The sequence below is a fragment of the Watersipora subatra genome, chromosome 3, assembly GCF_963576615.1.
Source record: "Watersipora subatra chromosome 3, tzWatSuba1.1, whole genome shotgun sequence".
Taxonomy (NCBI): domain Eukaryota; kingdom Metazoa; phylum Bryozoa; class Gymnolaemata; order Cheilostomatida; family Watersiporidae; genus Watersipora; species Watersipora subatra.
In genome coordinates, this window is record NC_088710.1 from 9,049,290 (window position 1) to 9,065,956 (window position 16,667).

Here is a 16,667-nt window from a genome sequence, read left to right on the forward strand (position 1 = left end):
ACGCACATAGATTTCGGTCTATAACTGTATCAACATCCGATCCGACTTCGTTACACAGTTAGTAATAAGCAAGTTTGTACGAAGAATCCGGCCGCGAAAGGTATTTTTTACTTTGCATAATTTGATACTTCGTATTTTTATTATTGGGTTGCAAATTTTTGGCAGTTTGTGGGATAAGAGACTACATAAGCTTCATCATTTGTTCAGGTTTTGTGTATGAGTAGAAAAAGGTTTAAAGAATTGTCAACCTATATGTTGTACTGTCTGTTGAACATGTGATAAACATTGCTGTCTTTTTGTTTGTTATATTATTTTATGGTTTTGCTGGCAAAGGAATGCACTATAAGCACGAATGGCGTTTGGTATGTATTAATTTAATGCATTTGTTAATGTTATTCAGTATTGATAGGTTAAAATTACCTACTATAAGACTTGAACAGAGATGAGCGACGATACTTCAGGAAAAAGACATGCCAACACGTTTAAAGATCCCTTTCAACGACCGTCGGAGCAGATGCTTGCATCTACAACAGGAGGCTTTTTACCGTCACAGAAAAGTTTGAAAGGAATCGTGGCAGGTAGGTAACCGCTACTGTATTCTCACATCAGTATCTGACTAAATTAGCAATATTAATTTTAGATGGACAAGTTTTCATGTCATCAAGAAAGGGCAAACTAAATTTTTTTTCAATCATGTGTCTATGCTGATTTGTGCAAAAGCATGTAGTATGGTTGCTCACTCATAATGTTGCTGTAGCTAATAAGAAACACTGATGCCCACTGCATTGAATGGTTTCTGTAATTGTGGTAAGCCACAGCAAATTTTCACCTTAGCAGACCTTAAGAAAAGCTTGACCTTGATTTGTCAGATAAGAAATTTAATGAGAGCTAGTTCTCACAACTGCTACATGATTTGTTCTCGCTAGATATGAAGAATAGGGTGAACTTCAGGGTCTTCAGACTCTGTGTACACTGAATATATATTGGCACTTGACAACATCATTTGTAAGTCATTTTTAGGAACTTATTTCTTTTATTTTTTGTGAGGAGAAGTGTAACACAAATAAATATACTGCATATGCAATAGCTGAAAACTCTGAGCCTTTTTCTTGAACTGTTTCACAGAGGACAATGATAGTTTGAAATTTGATGGTTTGTTGATATGATAATGATTATATTGATGTGATAAATGATAGTTTATGGTTGGTGGTTGTTTGCTTGTTATATTAAAACTGCGCCTAACAACAATATATCTACTGCCATACCAAGTGAACAGTCTAATGTCAACCAGGTTTGGTTTCATAAAAGATGGAAGGATTGCATGCAATTTTATTATATAAAGTGTTCACAGTTGCTAATAATGTTAGTCATACTTCTATAGGACTGTGGATGGGTTCTATAATTTAGCTATGTGGAAAAAACACGCTAAATAATACATATTATTTGTTATACCTTTTAGGTAGCGGTCTTGAAGCATCGCATGAATTATTATATTTATTGTATTGATGTGATCACATTAATAAGCAGATGAATGAAGATGAGGGAAGTAGTCATGTTTTCATGTTCATGTTTTATAAATTATAGATGTCAGGGCAAAAGTGGCTAAGATTAATTTTTTTTTGTCAGGGTGAGCGAGAAGCTACATCACGTAATACATAAATTGCTATTAGTATACTGAAATAATGAGTAATATGGTGGTTTATTGCACTTCAGAGCTGTTTTAGCCTACATATTATCATATCAACATTTACTGTATCGCTGAGGGTTTTTTGTCTGACAGTACCGTTCCATGTTCTCTCGTTTGCGTACTTGAACGTAAATTGAGTTCAATTGCTATCAATGCATTCTGAATCAGCAAGTTCATATGTTCAGGTTTACATGCCTGATTAGATCATTAATTGTAGTGACATGGTCTATTTGGTTGTTCAGATATCCTGAGTTGGTTGCGTTTTACTTGAATAATTGATTGGCTATGTCATTTGCAATGGAGGTTTTGCTAGTAATAGGAACTGTTTTCACTGTTGTGTTGATGTCATAGGATTTCATCACTTGGCCGTGGATGTTGTTTATCATGTCAAATGTTTTGCCATCATCTATGTTTAATTATTTATGGAGTTGGGAAATTTGCATGCATATTGCATCATTCCTTTTTCTCTTTTTATTCTTCTCTCACCTGATCAGTCTTCCGGAAACCTCTTCTTCTCTCTGAGATGGATCATTCATCATAAAAGGATCTGTTTTGTTGTTGTGCTTCGGTCTGCATTCTTAAGTCTCCAAGCGCACATGTCCCAACTTATGTCTAAGCGGTTACATAAGACATTCTATTAATAGCCTTGAAATCATTTAGTTGATAAATGTATGGACAGGTCATGTGATGGATGAGCATCTCCTAGAAATGCCACAGAAAAGTGCCAGTATATAGCCTCCATTCTTTCACTGATACAGGAGGTCTGACGGGTGGTATCGAAATATGCATCACATTTCCTACTGAGTTTGTGAAGACTCAACTACAGCTTGACCAGAAAACTGGTGCAACGAGAAAGTATAGTGGAATCGTAGACTGTGTCCGACAGACAGTGAGGGCGCATGGAGTTCTCGGGCTATATAGAGGTCTAACAGTGCTTCTCTATGGATCCATTCCAAAGTCTGCTGTTAGGTGAGACATATGTAAGCTAGCGCAATGACTGGAACACAATGATTGACAAGGAGATACATGTATGTCCAGGTTTTACCAGAACTACCAGGCTTATGCAATTCTAGCGCTGTGTTAGAGATCATAAGCTATGAAGATCTTAGACTCGGATTGCAAAACCACAAAAATGTCATAAACTAGTCCTGGCTAGCGGAGATAGGAACAATGCTAAGATTAGTTGTCTCTTAAAAAACACACACACACTTTGCTATGGTCTGCACTCATGCCATTCTTTGAATTCGCAGGAGTTGTGTGATCGTTGATAAATTATTACATCAAAAGCTTCCAATAGATTGCTTCATAAAATTTAACTATTGGTTTTCTTGCTAGTAACTATATTTAGAATAATCGTATTTAGAATCTGTGAGATGAAAATATAGCTTTTTTTTTAATTTTCTCTAAAAGCACAAAATTCTAGCCATTGTCATCTTGATAACATGATATGAGGTGGAGATGGCTGAACTGGCCTTAGTGTCAGGCTAAAAATCTAACTAGAGTTGTCTCTTTACCGCCCACTATTAGCGATATTAACTTTATTATTTCTGGCTAGCTTGATTGTCTTGATATCTACTCACTCTTGTATTATGCGGAACTGTCAGCCAAACCCTAACATATTTCTCTCTACCTTGTTTACGAGTGCGTTTTGATGAGGCCATATGGCTATATCTACATGGTACCATATGTGCATGCTGACCGCATTGTTTGCTATGCACTATGTAAGATTTTGTTGTATATGATTGGTTGAGACATGCGTGTCGAGTAATTTGATTATGTCGCGTGATCAATAGCTAGACGCTAGCAATGGTGATAGATACAGAGAAGGGCTGGATAGATTACCCCCCCTCCTGTTTGTACGTTTATACCTAGTGCATGAAATCCATTCAACTTTAATAAGCTCTACTGTCACAAGAATACGGTGTTGTTGCTATTGACTGGTGGTTTTGAAATAACGTTAAAAACTTTTGTAACTAACGACTTGCATACGAAATTTTTAAGTCGAAAAATATCTTCACAAAAATATTACTCCTACTTACGAAGGATGTATGTGGATACGAAATGCACTGCTGGCCATATATAGGGATGGCAGCTTAGTTTTAAAGTGGCCTGTCAGAGTTTTGTCATCCTATTGGCCCATTTTTTTCCGTGGGTATCATGCATGTCACTCAGTTTTAGTGGCTGGCAAAGTTTCGTGAACGCCTATCCTTATCGGCTAAATGTAAGTCAACAAACATACCGCTCAGAGTTGTTATCCATTATTTCATATTCATTTTATTATTTGTTCTTAACTATTTTTATGTGTGCTTTTTTATTTATTATGCAGTAATATAATTCTTACATCTACTTGTTATAGGTTTTATTTATTTTTAATTTATACACAAATATGTCGAAGTTTTGTAAGGGCTTGGAACGGGAATTTATATATTTACAAAATTTTCTGTGTACGTCTTCAGGAACATATAAATTTCTTAAGTAGATTTTCTACTGTATTCAGCGTAAATTGAGGGAGTAACTTGCTCTTTATCGATTAGTATCTATGATCTGCCTTCTCTGTTGATGCTAGACAGGTAGTTAGTGAAACATTACTCGGAATCAATATATTACAATTAGACCAAACTTTCTTGATTTAATTTGATTTTCTGGAAGTTTCTAAGACCTACTAATGGCTTTGGAGTTTGACGTTTGAAAAGCTCATCAGTGCTTTGTCTCTAAATATGCCAGTTTGTCATTACATCATCCTGAAAATGAGGGACTTGAAGAAGATGAACTTCCTCAAAATTTTAGTAGATTTTATCAGAAAGTATAGATATTTTTCTATTATTTGCTATTATATTTGATGTCTGAGGTGATCTGACTGCCAGGATATTTTAAAATTAAAATCGACAAAACTTGATTGCTGTTACAAGTTACAACACTTTGATCAAGCGACTATGACGTCCATAGTTGTGTAGAATAAAGTAATGCTACAACTTGAACGCAACAGTCGATATCAACTATAGCAACAATCGGAACTAGTGATGTCATTTTTTGGAGACATATTTTTCTTCTGATTATTTTAACCGCGATCAAGTTTATCAATTTTAATTTTGAAACATCCTGGCAGTCAGATTATGACGTCTATAGTTGCAAAGAGGCAGACAGAACGGAGACGCGTAATGATGTGACTTGATTGCAATAGCCGATATCAACGGTAGCAACTAGTGACTTCATTTCACACGTGTTTTTCTTTTGAGCGTTCTAACTGTAATTAAGTTTTTTTTATTTTAATCTTGAAACATCCTGGCAGTCGGACCATCTCAAATATCAAAAACAATTTCAAATGGTAAAAAAACCTGATAAAAACTTTCTGATAAAATATACTAAAACTTTGGATAAGTTCATCTTTATGCTTATTTTCAGAAGTTGTGTTTCCTTATATACCTTTTATCTATATATCTCATTGTTTGTCAGAAGTTGTGTTTCCTTATATACCTTTTGTCTATATATCTCATTGTTTGTCAGAAGTTGTGTTTCCTTATATACCTTTTATCTATATATCTCAATGTTTGTCAGAAGTTGTGTTTCCTAATATACCTTTTATCTATATATCTCAATGTTTGTCTTTTATTTTCTGTCGTCGCTGTGTCCAGCTATAGCAATTAAAATCTAGCAAATGGGAAATTCCCATCGTATCGGAATTCAACGGAGTTAAACTCGCGACGATTGCTATTATGCAAACACACGCAAATAACCACAAGGCCAAGGCCCATTTAGCATATCTATGGCATCCTTAGTGCGATTAAAGCTATATATTTTAAAAATTTTTCAAGAAGCCATTTTAAAATCCATTATTCATTTTTTATTTGTAATTTTAAATTGTGTCATTTCAATTTCTAATGTTCCAGTGCAATTGTAACGACATAATTTAAATCTTCAATTTCTGTTTATTGTAAGGGCATTCACTAGAAATTGTAAAACAAAAAGGTTCACATAGACATTCTTGAGTAGGAGTTGTCTCTACATCCTCTCTAGGCTCAGTCAGGCAATGTATACTTTCACCGATGCATTTAATTTTGATATCTCATTTTTATGTCTGTCCCAGCATCGACTATTGAGAGGTACCAGTGCCGGTGTATTCAAAATTTTGATGGATAGCTTCTGCAGCAACAGTAATTTTTTATACACACTCTTTTATATATATATATATTGTATATTATATATATATGTTTATATATATTGAAATTTATCATATCTAGAAATAAAATCGCAGTGCTCAACATAGAATGGAGCAGTATAAATTAGTAGAGGGTTAGATAGTGTACTTATCTTTTGTCAGCCACCGTCATAGACTTTAATAATTACCCTTTAATATTACTTTTGTAAACTGACTTAGAGCAATCTACTGTAATTATATTTGGCTGTTCTTTCAGAAAACAATATTTAAATTTCTTTTTATAGCTAAATTGGCTATAATTAAACTGTTATATACAGTTAAACATTTACTGATTACATTCTGCCCGTGAATTTTCCAGCGTACGAGATTAAATTTGACCAACCATTTGACTAATATACTCAATGGCATTTTCAACGTATGACATTTGAACAAACAATATAGAGTTGTAAGTAAAAATAAAGAAACTTATTAAAGTAAGATGAAAAAAACGTAATAAAATGTGTCAGATAAGTTAGTTTAATCAATGATATACAGCCCCCATATGGGGGCTGTATATCATTGGTAGTATGTTGTGTATTTCTATTCCTTTCTTTGCATCTGAACCCAAGCATTGCTGAGTCTATATTTCTCCTCTCGTATCTCTAAACTCTAAAGTTAAGTAACAATAAATACCTCATTTGTTGTGAGTTTTTACTTTATTAACGTTAGTTTTACATAAATTAATTTTTACATATAGTTTGACATAATTCTATTTAGTGCATTCATTTGAATGCCATGTGTGATTACTTTAGATAATGCTTCCTGATTATCATAGGTTGTTGAGCTGAGCAGCGTCAGAAGCTGTTATGTTAATGGTTTTTATTAGTTACCGAGTTATATACGTAATTAGAATCACAATAAACAGATTGCATCAGCTTGCTGCTAGTAGGCTGGTGAGTTGTCTTTCCTTTTTAACTATCACAAGCCTTCCGTCATCTAGGGAAATAGAAATGACTTGCCGAAATTGATATAGGTAGCCTTTCCATAGCTGGATTCTTCAAGATCCTTTTCCTTTACTCATAGAAGGGGCGTGTTACAGTTAGTCCAACCTGGCACAGGCCAGATGGCCAACGGGGGCTCTAAAAACGAGAATAAAAATACACTTGTCATACGTTAACAACTTTATAGTTGTCTTGTGGCATAGAGTTGTCTAGTTGCATAGAGTTGTATAGTTGCATAGAGTTGTATAATTACATAGAGTTGTATAGTTGCATAGAGTTGTATAGTTGCATAGAGTTGTATAATTACATAGAGTTGTATAATTACATAGAGTTGTATAGTTGCATAGAGTTGTATAACTACATAGAGTTGTATAATTATATAGAGTTGTATAGTTGCATAGAGTTGTATAATTACATAGAGTTGTATAGTTGTATAGAGTTGTATAGTTGCATAGAGTTGTATAATTACATAGGGTTGTATAATTACATAGAGTTGTATAATTACATAGAGCTGTATAGTTGCATAGAGTTGTGTAGTTGCATAGAGTTGTATAGTTGCATAGAGTTGTATAGTTGCATAGAGTTGTATAATTACATAGAGTTGTATAGTTACATAGAGTTGTATGCTTTTTTTGACCTTGTGGTTAGGTTTGGATCATTCGAAGAATTTAAGAAACGAAGTGTAGATCATACAGGCAACCTCTCTTCTCAGAAGAAACTCTTGTGTGGCTTAGGTAAGGGTTACACCTTTAATACTTGATCACACTAGTATGTTACAACTTTCTGATTTGCTGATCACCTTATTAAGTCTTCAGAGCTTTGTGTAGTTTCCAGCCTAAACAACTTCACAAAGTGTCAAAGTGGAGTAGCTAGCAACTAAACACTAATAAAAAGCGTTTGTGGTGTATCATTACAACTTCTCCTTCCTACAATAACATGTGAACTTGGAGCGCAAAATCTGTGTCTAATATCAGTTTTTTGCTTTTAACTTTATCATAACTACTTCAATTATGGGTAACCAATGTCGTGTCTATGTGCAGAAGGTTAGCGTACATCATGCAGGATTTCAAAAAAACTAAAACCATAAGGAATACAGATTTTGCTTGCTCTGATGCAAATGGTTCACCACTGATTCGTCAGAAGTGTTTATGTCAATGTTTATATTTAATATTGAATTATATAATTAGAATCACACTAAACAAATTGCATCAGCGTGTTGCTGCTAGGATTGTGAGTTGTCTTTCCTTTTTAACTGTCACAAGCTTTCAAACAAGGAGACAAATAGAAATGACTTGTGGAAATTAACATAACTTTTCTTAAAAAGTCAGCATGCAAATATGTGGCAACCTTACGACAGTGGACCAAATCTTTGAAAATGACTGCCACTAAGTTTGGTTATGAAACATTATCAGAACTACGATAAGATTCCAAAGCAGTTAAGTCTGGCGTTCCGTACATTTCCAAGACCCCAGAGAGGAAGTGAGATGATATAGAGTGCGTGCGTCGCTCTTAACCCAAGGGGCAACAAATTCAAGTTTTCAGGTTATTCCTTTCTGTGTTTAGGCTTTACAATATGGCATTCGGCAGAGTCCTTTAAATAAAATCATCAAATTTCAGATCATTTGAAGCATCAGCTTTTTGTAACTGACTAAAATGTTTTAAAACATGACTACTGTCTCAAGTAGTGATTAAAATAATTGCACTTTACGATCAAATATTATCTCGTTTTTTTCTGTCTTGTTCAGATGCTTTAGCATACAACTGGTTGGTTGTAATTAGCTAGCTATTTCATTGGTGGGTTATAAATATCTACCTTTCTAATTGGTCAATCACACTTAAAATAACTGTAGCACTGGTCTATCAAATTTCAAATATGGGAATAAGTGGTTATAAATGGAAATATATTCAACATCAAGTTATAGTAGTTTTTGGATTTTGGCTAATTACGTAAGGTTTAGCAAAGTAAATAAATTTAACCACTTAATAGTTATTATTCTTACTCTTAATGGAACGAGCCGGAAATTTACAATTTTGCTTGATACGAATGTTTCAAGCTAAAAAGTGTCAAGGTGGAAGCATGACATCCACATCAAATTTATCCATATTATGTTTTAAAGTGATTTTCTCTTTGCTTTTAAATCAGAGGAGATTATTCTAAAATTCCTAATTTTATTATTTTATTCATGCAATGATGATGAGGACAAGCATTATTTCTAACAGAGTTTTTAAGAATGAGTTTATTACAAGTTCAACTTAAAACTAATACTCAAAGGTGGTGGTGGGTTTAATACACACCATCTACAGTAGATGATAACTATATATCTAAGATTATATTTGCTGACAGGAAGGGACTGGTGCCGCGGCAAGCACTGATCCTCGTTATAAAATCTGTCAGAACTTGTTAAACACGAAGAGAATTCTCATTTTTACATTTTGCTTCTCAGATTCATCGAAATTTGCTTTTACACGCAAATATGCATTATTATTATTATTAATATGCATTATTATTATTAATATGCATTATTTAAATATAGACCTAATTTGGTCTTCGCCATCAACTTTTTCGTTATTCATTTTTTCTTTCTTTCAATGTTTCAGTTATTTTTATGAACACCATTATGCTATTATATTCTCTATAAATAAATACCACAAAGCATCTTATTACTAATATATTCACCAATGCTGTAGGCTCGTTAAGTATTTATACTTACACTATGGTTATACTTATACTATGGTTATTTTATACAGAAGCTTTCAGTACGCTTGCTTAGTTAATTGCTTATGTATGCTCTAAATTTTGTCTTTGACTTAGCAAAAAGTTTTCTTTGCAGTATTACCTAGTGTGAAGATGATGTGTTTTAGGTTGAAGCTAGCTTGACATGCTAGTACATTAAGACCAGGTTCACAGAGTCACACGGGTGTCATTCACAGTGTCACACAAGGTCACTCAAAGTGCCACACAAGTGTCACTCAAAGTGCCACACAGTGTCATTCACATGTGGGGGTTCATTCACAGTGTCACACAAGTGTCACTTACAGTTAGCATTATGTAGGTCTTGCTCATAGGCAGTATCATGCAGGTGTCTCTCATAGATAGCATCATTCATACTTGGTGTTGTACATATGTCACTCACTGGCTGTATCATGCAGGTGCTGGTGTCTGTGAAGCGATATTTGCCGTAACACCCATGGAGACCATCAAGGTTAAGTTTATTGATGATAGAAATCGTGCACAACCAAGATTCAAAGGGTTTTTCCATGGAGTTGGTGTTATTGCCAAGGAGTCTGGTAGGTGGATTTCAGGTGTATCAAATTTAGACTGCAAGCACAACCGTGAAATACAGTGATATCTCATGATGTTGACGTGTTAATATATGCTTTATATGAAATACAAACTACAACTAAATCAAATATATTCATCATGCTGACATAATTAAATTTGATCTAGCAGGTTTTTAAAAAAGTTCTTATTTTTTCATGTCGCTGAGTTTTGATCAGACTTTCTATGCAGGTCATGTGATTTTTCAGGTCATGTGACTTAGTGACCTTTGGACTGCTCAAATGTTTACTAGCAAAATAGTAAGACTTAAAATTCATTCTGGTTAAGAGAACAGATTATTCTTAACATAGATTGTAAATAGTATGCCGTTCATGATCACATTATGTTGGATAAATATTGTTGTCGCTATATGAGCAAGGTCAAGGTCATAGAATGAAGTTAAGTTGAGGTATCATAGTATGTTCCAGAGCGAGAAACTTGATGTGATATTCCTGCTTTTTTAAGATTCACTTGAGCATTTCTTCTTGTTTCTTCTGCTCATCCCTCTCCTGGAGTTGTGCATGCTGTATAGACTGTCAGTATATCATTACCAACCCATTACGTTGTCATAAAGTGTAACAAACTGTAAAGGATTGCTTATTGAAGGTCAAATCCATTCTTACTTTTTAGAAGATTGCAAAGGTCAATATACTTTAGAAAAATAGAAATATTTGTGAAGGACTAATAGAGATCATTATACTGTCAATCAAGTCAAGGACGGTCAATGATAGAGGAGAATAATTGTGCTAGCTTAAGTTCTGCCAAAAACAGGGGTGCAGGAGCGAGGGCTCACTCATTGTTTAGTAAATACATGTAATTGCAGATCTTTAACACTTATTTTATCTTCTTGGCAATATTTGAAGAAGATTATTCCTATGTACTTTGGAAACAGTCTCTAACATTATTCCTTTATTTACTTGTTAAAGGTTGACTTACAACAAAATCCACTTTACAGTTATTTGGTATCAAAAGGTTCGCTGTGTCTTACTCTGCTGTGTTGTAGGTACAAAATATGTGGAAATGTGATTACAAGCTCTTGAAAGCTCAAAAAAAGAACAATTAATCGCCGCGATCACGAAACCGCTGTAGATTGGAATCAGTTTATTTCTCTGACGTAGTCAATCAATTTTGTTATTGTTTTGACACGTGAATCGAAGGGCCAATAAAAGGCTCAATATAAAACTTTTCGTAGCGCTAGTTTATGACAAACACTTCGGGGTTTTACCGGAAAGCCCGTATTAAATATAGATGCTCGCTACTTTACAGTTTTGTTTCGGCTTGGTCTAATCGTCTAGCCGTAATCTGATCATGTGACCCATACTTCCTACCATACAGCGCGAATAATTTCTGCAGCATTTTTCGACTATCACAGGTGACCAACAAGCTCGTTATGTTTATCAGAGGATGATATGCACTCCTTTGAGTTGATGTTACAAAACTAAACAAATTTTCACAGTGTGTTTTGAGATATCTGTGCTCAAAATGACAGCATTACAACGATGATGAAATAGATGCGTAAGGACATAGACATGGTTTTATTGAATGCAGGAAGTATATTTGTGAAAATTTTTCGACGAATTAGGCTGCATGAAAGTGTAAACAGAAGCCATCGTGTTCAACTACATCACATTTGAGCCGTTTTGGAACGGGATTCTAATCTACAGCAGTTCTGTGATGGCACCGATTAACTGTTCATTTTTGACCTTTTTAGAGCTTGTAATCACATTTCCACATATTTTGCACCTACAACACAGCAGAGTAAGACATGATGAACCTTTTTATACCAAATAACTGTAATGTGAGTCTTGTTGCAAGTCAACCTTTAAGTTTTATCTAGACAGCTTTTTCTAGCTCTGATGCAAATGATTATTTGTATTGTTACACTATTGAGCTGCATCAAAAGCTTTTATTTTAATGGTTTTTATTAAATTTTGAATTATATAATTGTAATCACTCTAAACAGATTGCACTAGCGCGTTGCTGCTAGGATTGTGAGTTGTCTTTTTTTTTAACTGTCACCCGCTTCTTTAGTGTTTTCCCAAGCACACTGCTCAAATGGTTTGCTAATTTACCTGTTTTATGTCATGCTATCACGTATGAAAAAGGCCAGATGCATGCCTATTTTGGAAGAAAATGTTTTGTTTGTAAACTGCTGCTATATACTCTGCCTAGAATCTTTCTTTTTCATTTGAAAAAAAAAACTATTCGTCTCTAAAAGTGAGCGATTTCCAGTTGGCCTATGACCTAAAGAGGACTGGCTTGAGATAGCCTATTTATAGGATGCCATTTCTGTCATAGAATGCCATACATTTATGACCTGTAAATTTACTTGGAAAAACAACTCCCAAACAAGCACAGCCACTTAGAAAACTAATACTGTATGTATGTTGCAGGAGTTGGTGGATTATACAAGGGACTCACAGCAACCATGCTCAAACAAGGCACCAATCAGGCCATCAGGTTCTTTGTGGTAGAGTCCTGTAAGGAATGGTACAAGGTAAACATGAAATTATCTTCTCTTGTGTTGGGCAAAAATTTATAGAGTTATCCCGTCTATGTGAGGATAAACATGTACTTCAATTGTTCTAACATCTGCTTCTTGTATTCAACTTTTATTGAAATAAAAGCTTAAAATGAAAACACTAATTTAACTGACATTTAGAATCGTTTTAACTCTGTTGAAGGATGGTGATTCAAACAAAAAGATTCCTAAGCCTATCGTTGGCTGCTTCGGAGCTCTGGCTGGAGCATGTTCAGTCTATGGAAATACTCCTATCGATGTGGTGAAAACGAGGATGCAGGTGAGTTATCATTAACGGCAGCTGAGCTGACAGTGGTAAGTGAGCTGAGGTTAATTGCAGGTGAACTGACAATATTAGGTGAGCTGACATTAACAACATGTAATACTGTTACTGTCATGTAAACTGCATGTAAATTGACATAAACAGCAGGTGAGCTGACAATAATGCGGTTGAGCTGACATTAACTTCTGGTGAGCTGACATTAACTTCAGGTGAGCTGACATTAACTGCGGGTGAGGTGACATTACCTGCAGCTCACCTGACATAAGCTGTAGTGTAACTAGTATTAATCTACCACAATATAATCAAGTGTTTCCCATATTCATCTTTATGATGTAGCCTCCTCATCTGTCTTTTTTGCCACTCCTACACAGTCATTCTTAGTGTGTTTTTTATACATTGTATTTCTCACAATATTACTCCAGCTTTCAAGCACAATTTTACCTCTCTTTTTACAGCCCTTTCTAAGTAATGCATTGTCATATGCTGCAGGGACTGGAGGCCAGCAAGTACAAGAACACATGGGACTGTGCTGTGCAGATATTCAAGAATGAAGGGCCTCGGGCGTACGTCTCTTATTCACGTTTATGAGATTTCGTGATTAGAGACTAGTTTTTTTTAATTTAAATATTAGGCTCAGACATGTACAACTGAGTGTTGATGTCTGTGGAGCTGGAGACATCTTTAGATAAATTGACGGGTTTTAACTAGTAACATTTGTAGTTTAATCTCTTAAGAAACCACAAGTTTGAGTGCGCTTCTCGCTTTAAGGTTGGCTATTAGTAACGTAGTACACACTTTCGGTTTTTGCCAGTAGTACGTAATATGGCACAGCCAATGATAATAAAAGGTTAATGTTCATTTTCTTTTTACAATTAGTTATCAAGCTCGATTTGCTATTGGTCATTTCTACCCCGCTCATCTGTATCTCGGTTTGCTATTGGTCATTTCTACCCCCTCATCTGTATCTCGGTTTGCTATTGATCATTTCTACCCCCTCATCTGTATCTCGATTTGCTATTGGTCATTTCTACCCCGCTCATCTGTATCTCGGTTTGCTATTGATCATTTCTACCCCCTCATCTGTATCTCGATTTGCTATTGGTCATTTCTACCCCGCTCATCTGTATCCCGGTTTGCTATTGATCATTTCTACCCCCTCATCTGTATCTCGATTTGCTATTGGTCATTTCTACCCCGCTCATCTGTATCTCGGTTTGCTATTGATCATTTCTACCCCCTCATCTGTATCTCGATTTGCTATTGGTCATTTCTACCCTGCTCATCTGTATCTCGGTTTGCTATTGGTCATTTCCTCCCCGCTCATCTGTATCTCGGTTTGCTATTGGCCATTTCTACCCCGCTCATCTGTATCTCGGTTTGCTATTGGCCATTTCTACCCCGCTCATCTGTATCTCGGTTTGCTATTGGTCATTTCTACCCCGCTCATCTGTATTTCGGTTTGCTATTGGCCATTTCTACCCCGCTCATCTGTATCTCGGTTCGCCATTGGTCATTTCTACCCCGCTCATCTGTATCTCGGTTTGCTATTGGTCATTTCTACCCCGCTCATCTGTATTTCAGTTTGCTATTGGTCATTTCTACCCCGCTCATCTGTATTTCAGTTTGCTATTGGCCATTTCTACCCCGCTCATCTGTATCTCAGTTTGCTATTGGCCATTTCTACCCGGCTCATCTGTGTCTCGGTTTGCTATTGGTCATTTCTACTCCGCTCATCTGTATCTCGGTTTGCTATTGGTCATTTCTACCCGGGTCATCTGTATCTCAGTCAATTCTTGTCAAGTACAGTTATGGTGGGAGGTAATCACTGTGTACACATGAGGTCAGGGTTTGAAGATTGATAAATAGTTTGCATAAGCCCGTCTTTAAGTTTTTGTTGCATTTTGTTGCTAATTCTTATGTAATATAAAACTGTTGTGAATTTGAATGTTTTGTTGCTCATTTTCGTAACCATTTTTCAGATCATAGCCTTGGAACTTATGGAGAAATATTGTTTCATTTGCAGGTTTTACAAGGGAACGGTACCAAGGCTGAGCAGAGTCTGTCTAGATGTAGCTATTACTTTTATGATCTACGACAGTTTTATGGAGCTTTTCAACAAAGTCTGGGTCACAGAATAAGCATGCGATACATAATTGTAGAACAGAGGCTAACATTTGATTGAACAATCTCTGTCACCTGTGATTCTCAAACAGCAGCAAGCCACAATGTCTCTCTTTCTTTTATTAGTCACCTTTTCATATTTCATTAGGAGTTTGTGTCAATGCTGAGACACCAATCATGCAACTCGTATGACAACCATGGACAAGTTAATTTAATGAATTAGTCCATGATATTCAATATACTGTTGTACGGACTCTATCGTCTGCTCTCTGGGATATGGTTGACACTTTTTATCTTCCCAGATTTGTCATTTAGTGTTTTTGCAATTTTTATTGAGTGTATAATGGTGGTTAGTGTAGATGGTTTTATTTATTTCAACGACTTTCTTACATTTTTCCTTTGTGTCAATGCAGCTTAGGAGTTGCGCTCTTATGTACAATGTGAAGATAACCTACACCATAGAATACGCCTTTAATCAGATGACCTGTTAAAAGTCACTCTATTGGTTAGCACTCAAATTGTCTTTTGTCAAATATGAATTGCATAGTAACTGTTATTACTACTATTATGAAGTGCGTATCATGTTGATTATTATTATTAATCAAGTGCATAGGGTTTGTTATTACTATTATGGAGTGCATAGTGATTATTATTATGACGTGCGTAGTGATTATTGGTCATTTTGAGGATGTCTTTATAATATAATGTTACCAGATCTCTAGTGATTTATTCCAGGCCTGTATTTCTTGGTCGCAAGTTGGGGCTGCTAATGTTAGGCACTAGTTATGAAAACATGGGGTTTTCGGGCAGTGTAAGCCCCCAACGTGGTTCGGGGCAGCGCCTTGAAGCTCTGGACCTTTTAAGCATCAACAACTCTCAAAGTATGCATAAATGCAATCGATTGTAAGCATCAAAATTGACATAAATATATTGTTTATAGTTCATGGAAGACAAAACCTTTTCTTTATTTAACGAACGATATAAAACTCATGACACTACAGATTTCTGTAAGGAACATTGACAGAAAAAGAGCTATTACTTCTTTATTGCAATAGCTCTTGTTCTGTCAATGTGTCCATTTGCAAAAATCTTTCACAACTGATTCTGTATCTATTTCAACATCTCTATATATACATGTATGAGTAATATTAGAAGATTATTTAGACGAGCCTGTCCCATAGTGCTCCTCATCGATGTTTTAATTCGCTTCAATGCAGAAAAGGATCTCTCACCACCAAGACAATATAGAACGGTAGTTGCTAGTAAATTAGTTGAAAATTCCAAGTGAGCGAGCTAAGACTGCAATTCTTAGTACTTGGCCACCAAAAATCACTAAAATGTTGGGGTGACTCAGCCGCCCCAGGGAATACGAACCTAATCTATTTCATTTTATTTTCACTCTTTGGAATGACAGCATGGCTTTTGTGGTAAAAAAGTCGCCAAGCTTTTTGTCATATAATGTTGATAACACACTCGCATTAGTTATTTTAGTTGTAATGATCTAATGACTAGCTTATATAACTTTGTATTTTAATTTATCATTTTAATTTAATGAAATTTAAACATAATTTAAATATCTCTTTTGAAACTCTTTGAGTTG

General features: G+C 35.3%; 1 protein-coding gene across 1 annotated transcript; it reads left to right on the top strand.

The window, feature by feature from the left end:
• The first annotated feature begins 53 nt into the window (after positions 1-53).
• On the top strand, positions 54-15,792 carry LOC137389704 (putative tricarboxylate transport protein, mitochondrial). The gene is made up of 9 exons (XM_068075780.1): positions 54-100; positions 410-578; positions 2,446-2,656; positions 7,472-7,557; positions 9,974-10,111; positions 12,536-12,639; positions 12,827-12,943; positions 13,436-13,509; positions 14,970-15,792. The coding sequence occupies exons 2-9, from the start codon at positions 443-445 to the stop codon at positions 15,082-15,084; spliced, it is 981 nt and encodes a 326-aa protein (XP_067931881.1). The 5' UTR covers positions 54-100; positions 410-442; the 3' UTR covers positions 15,085-15,792.
• Positions 15,793-16,667: the final 875 nt, after the last annotated feature.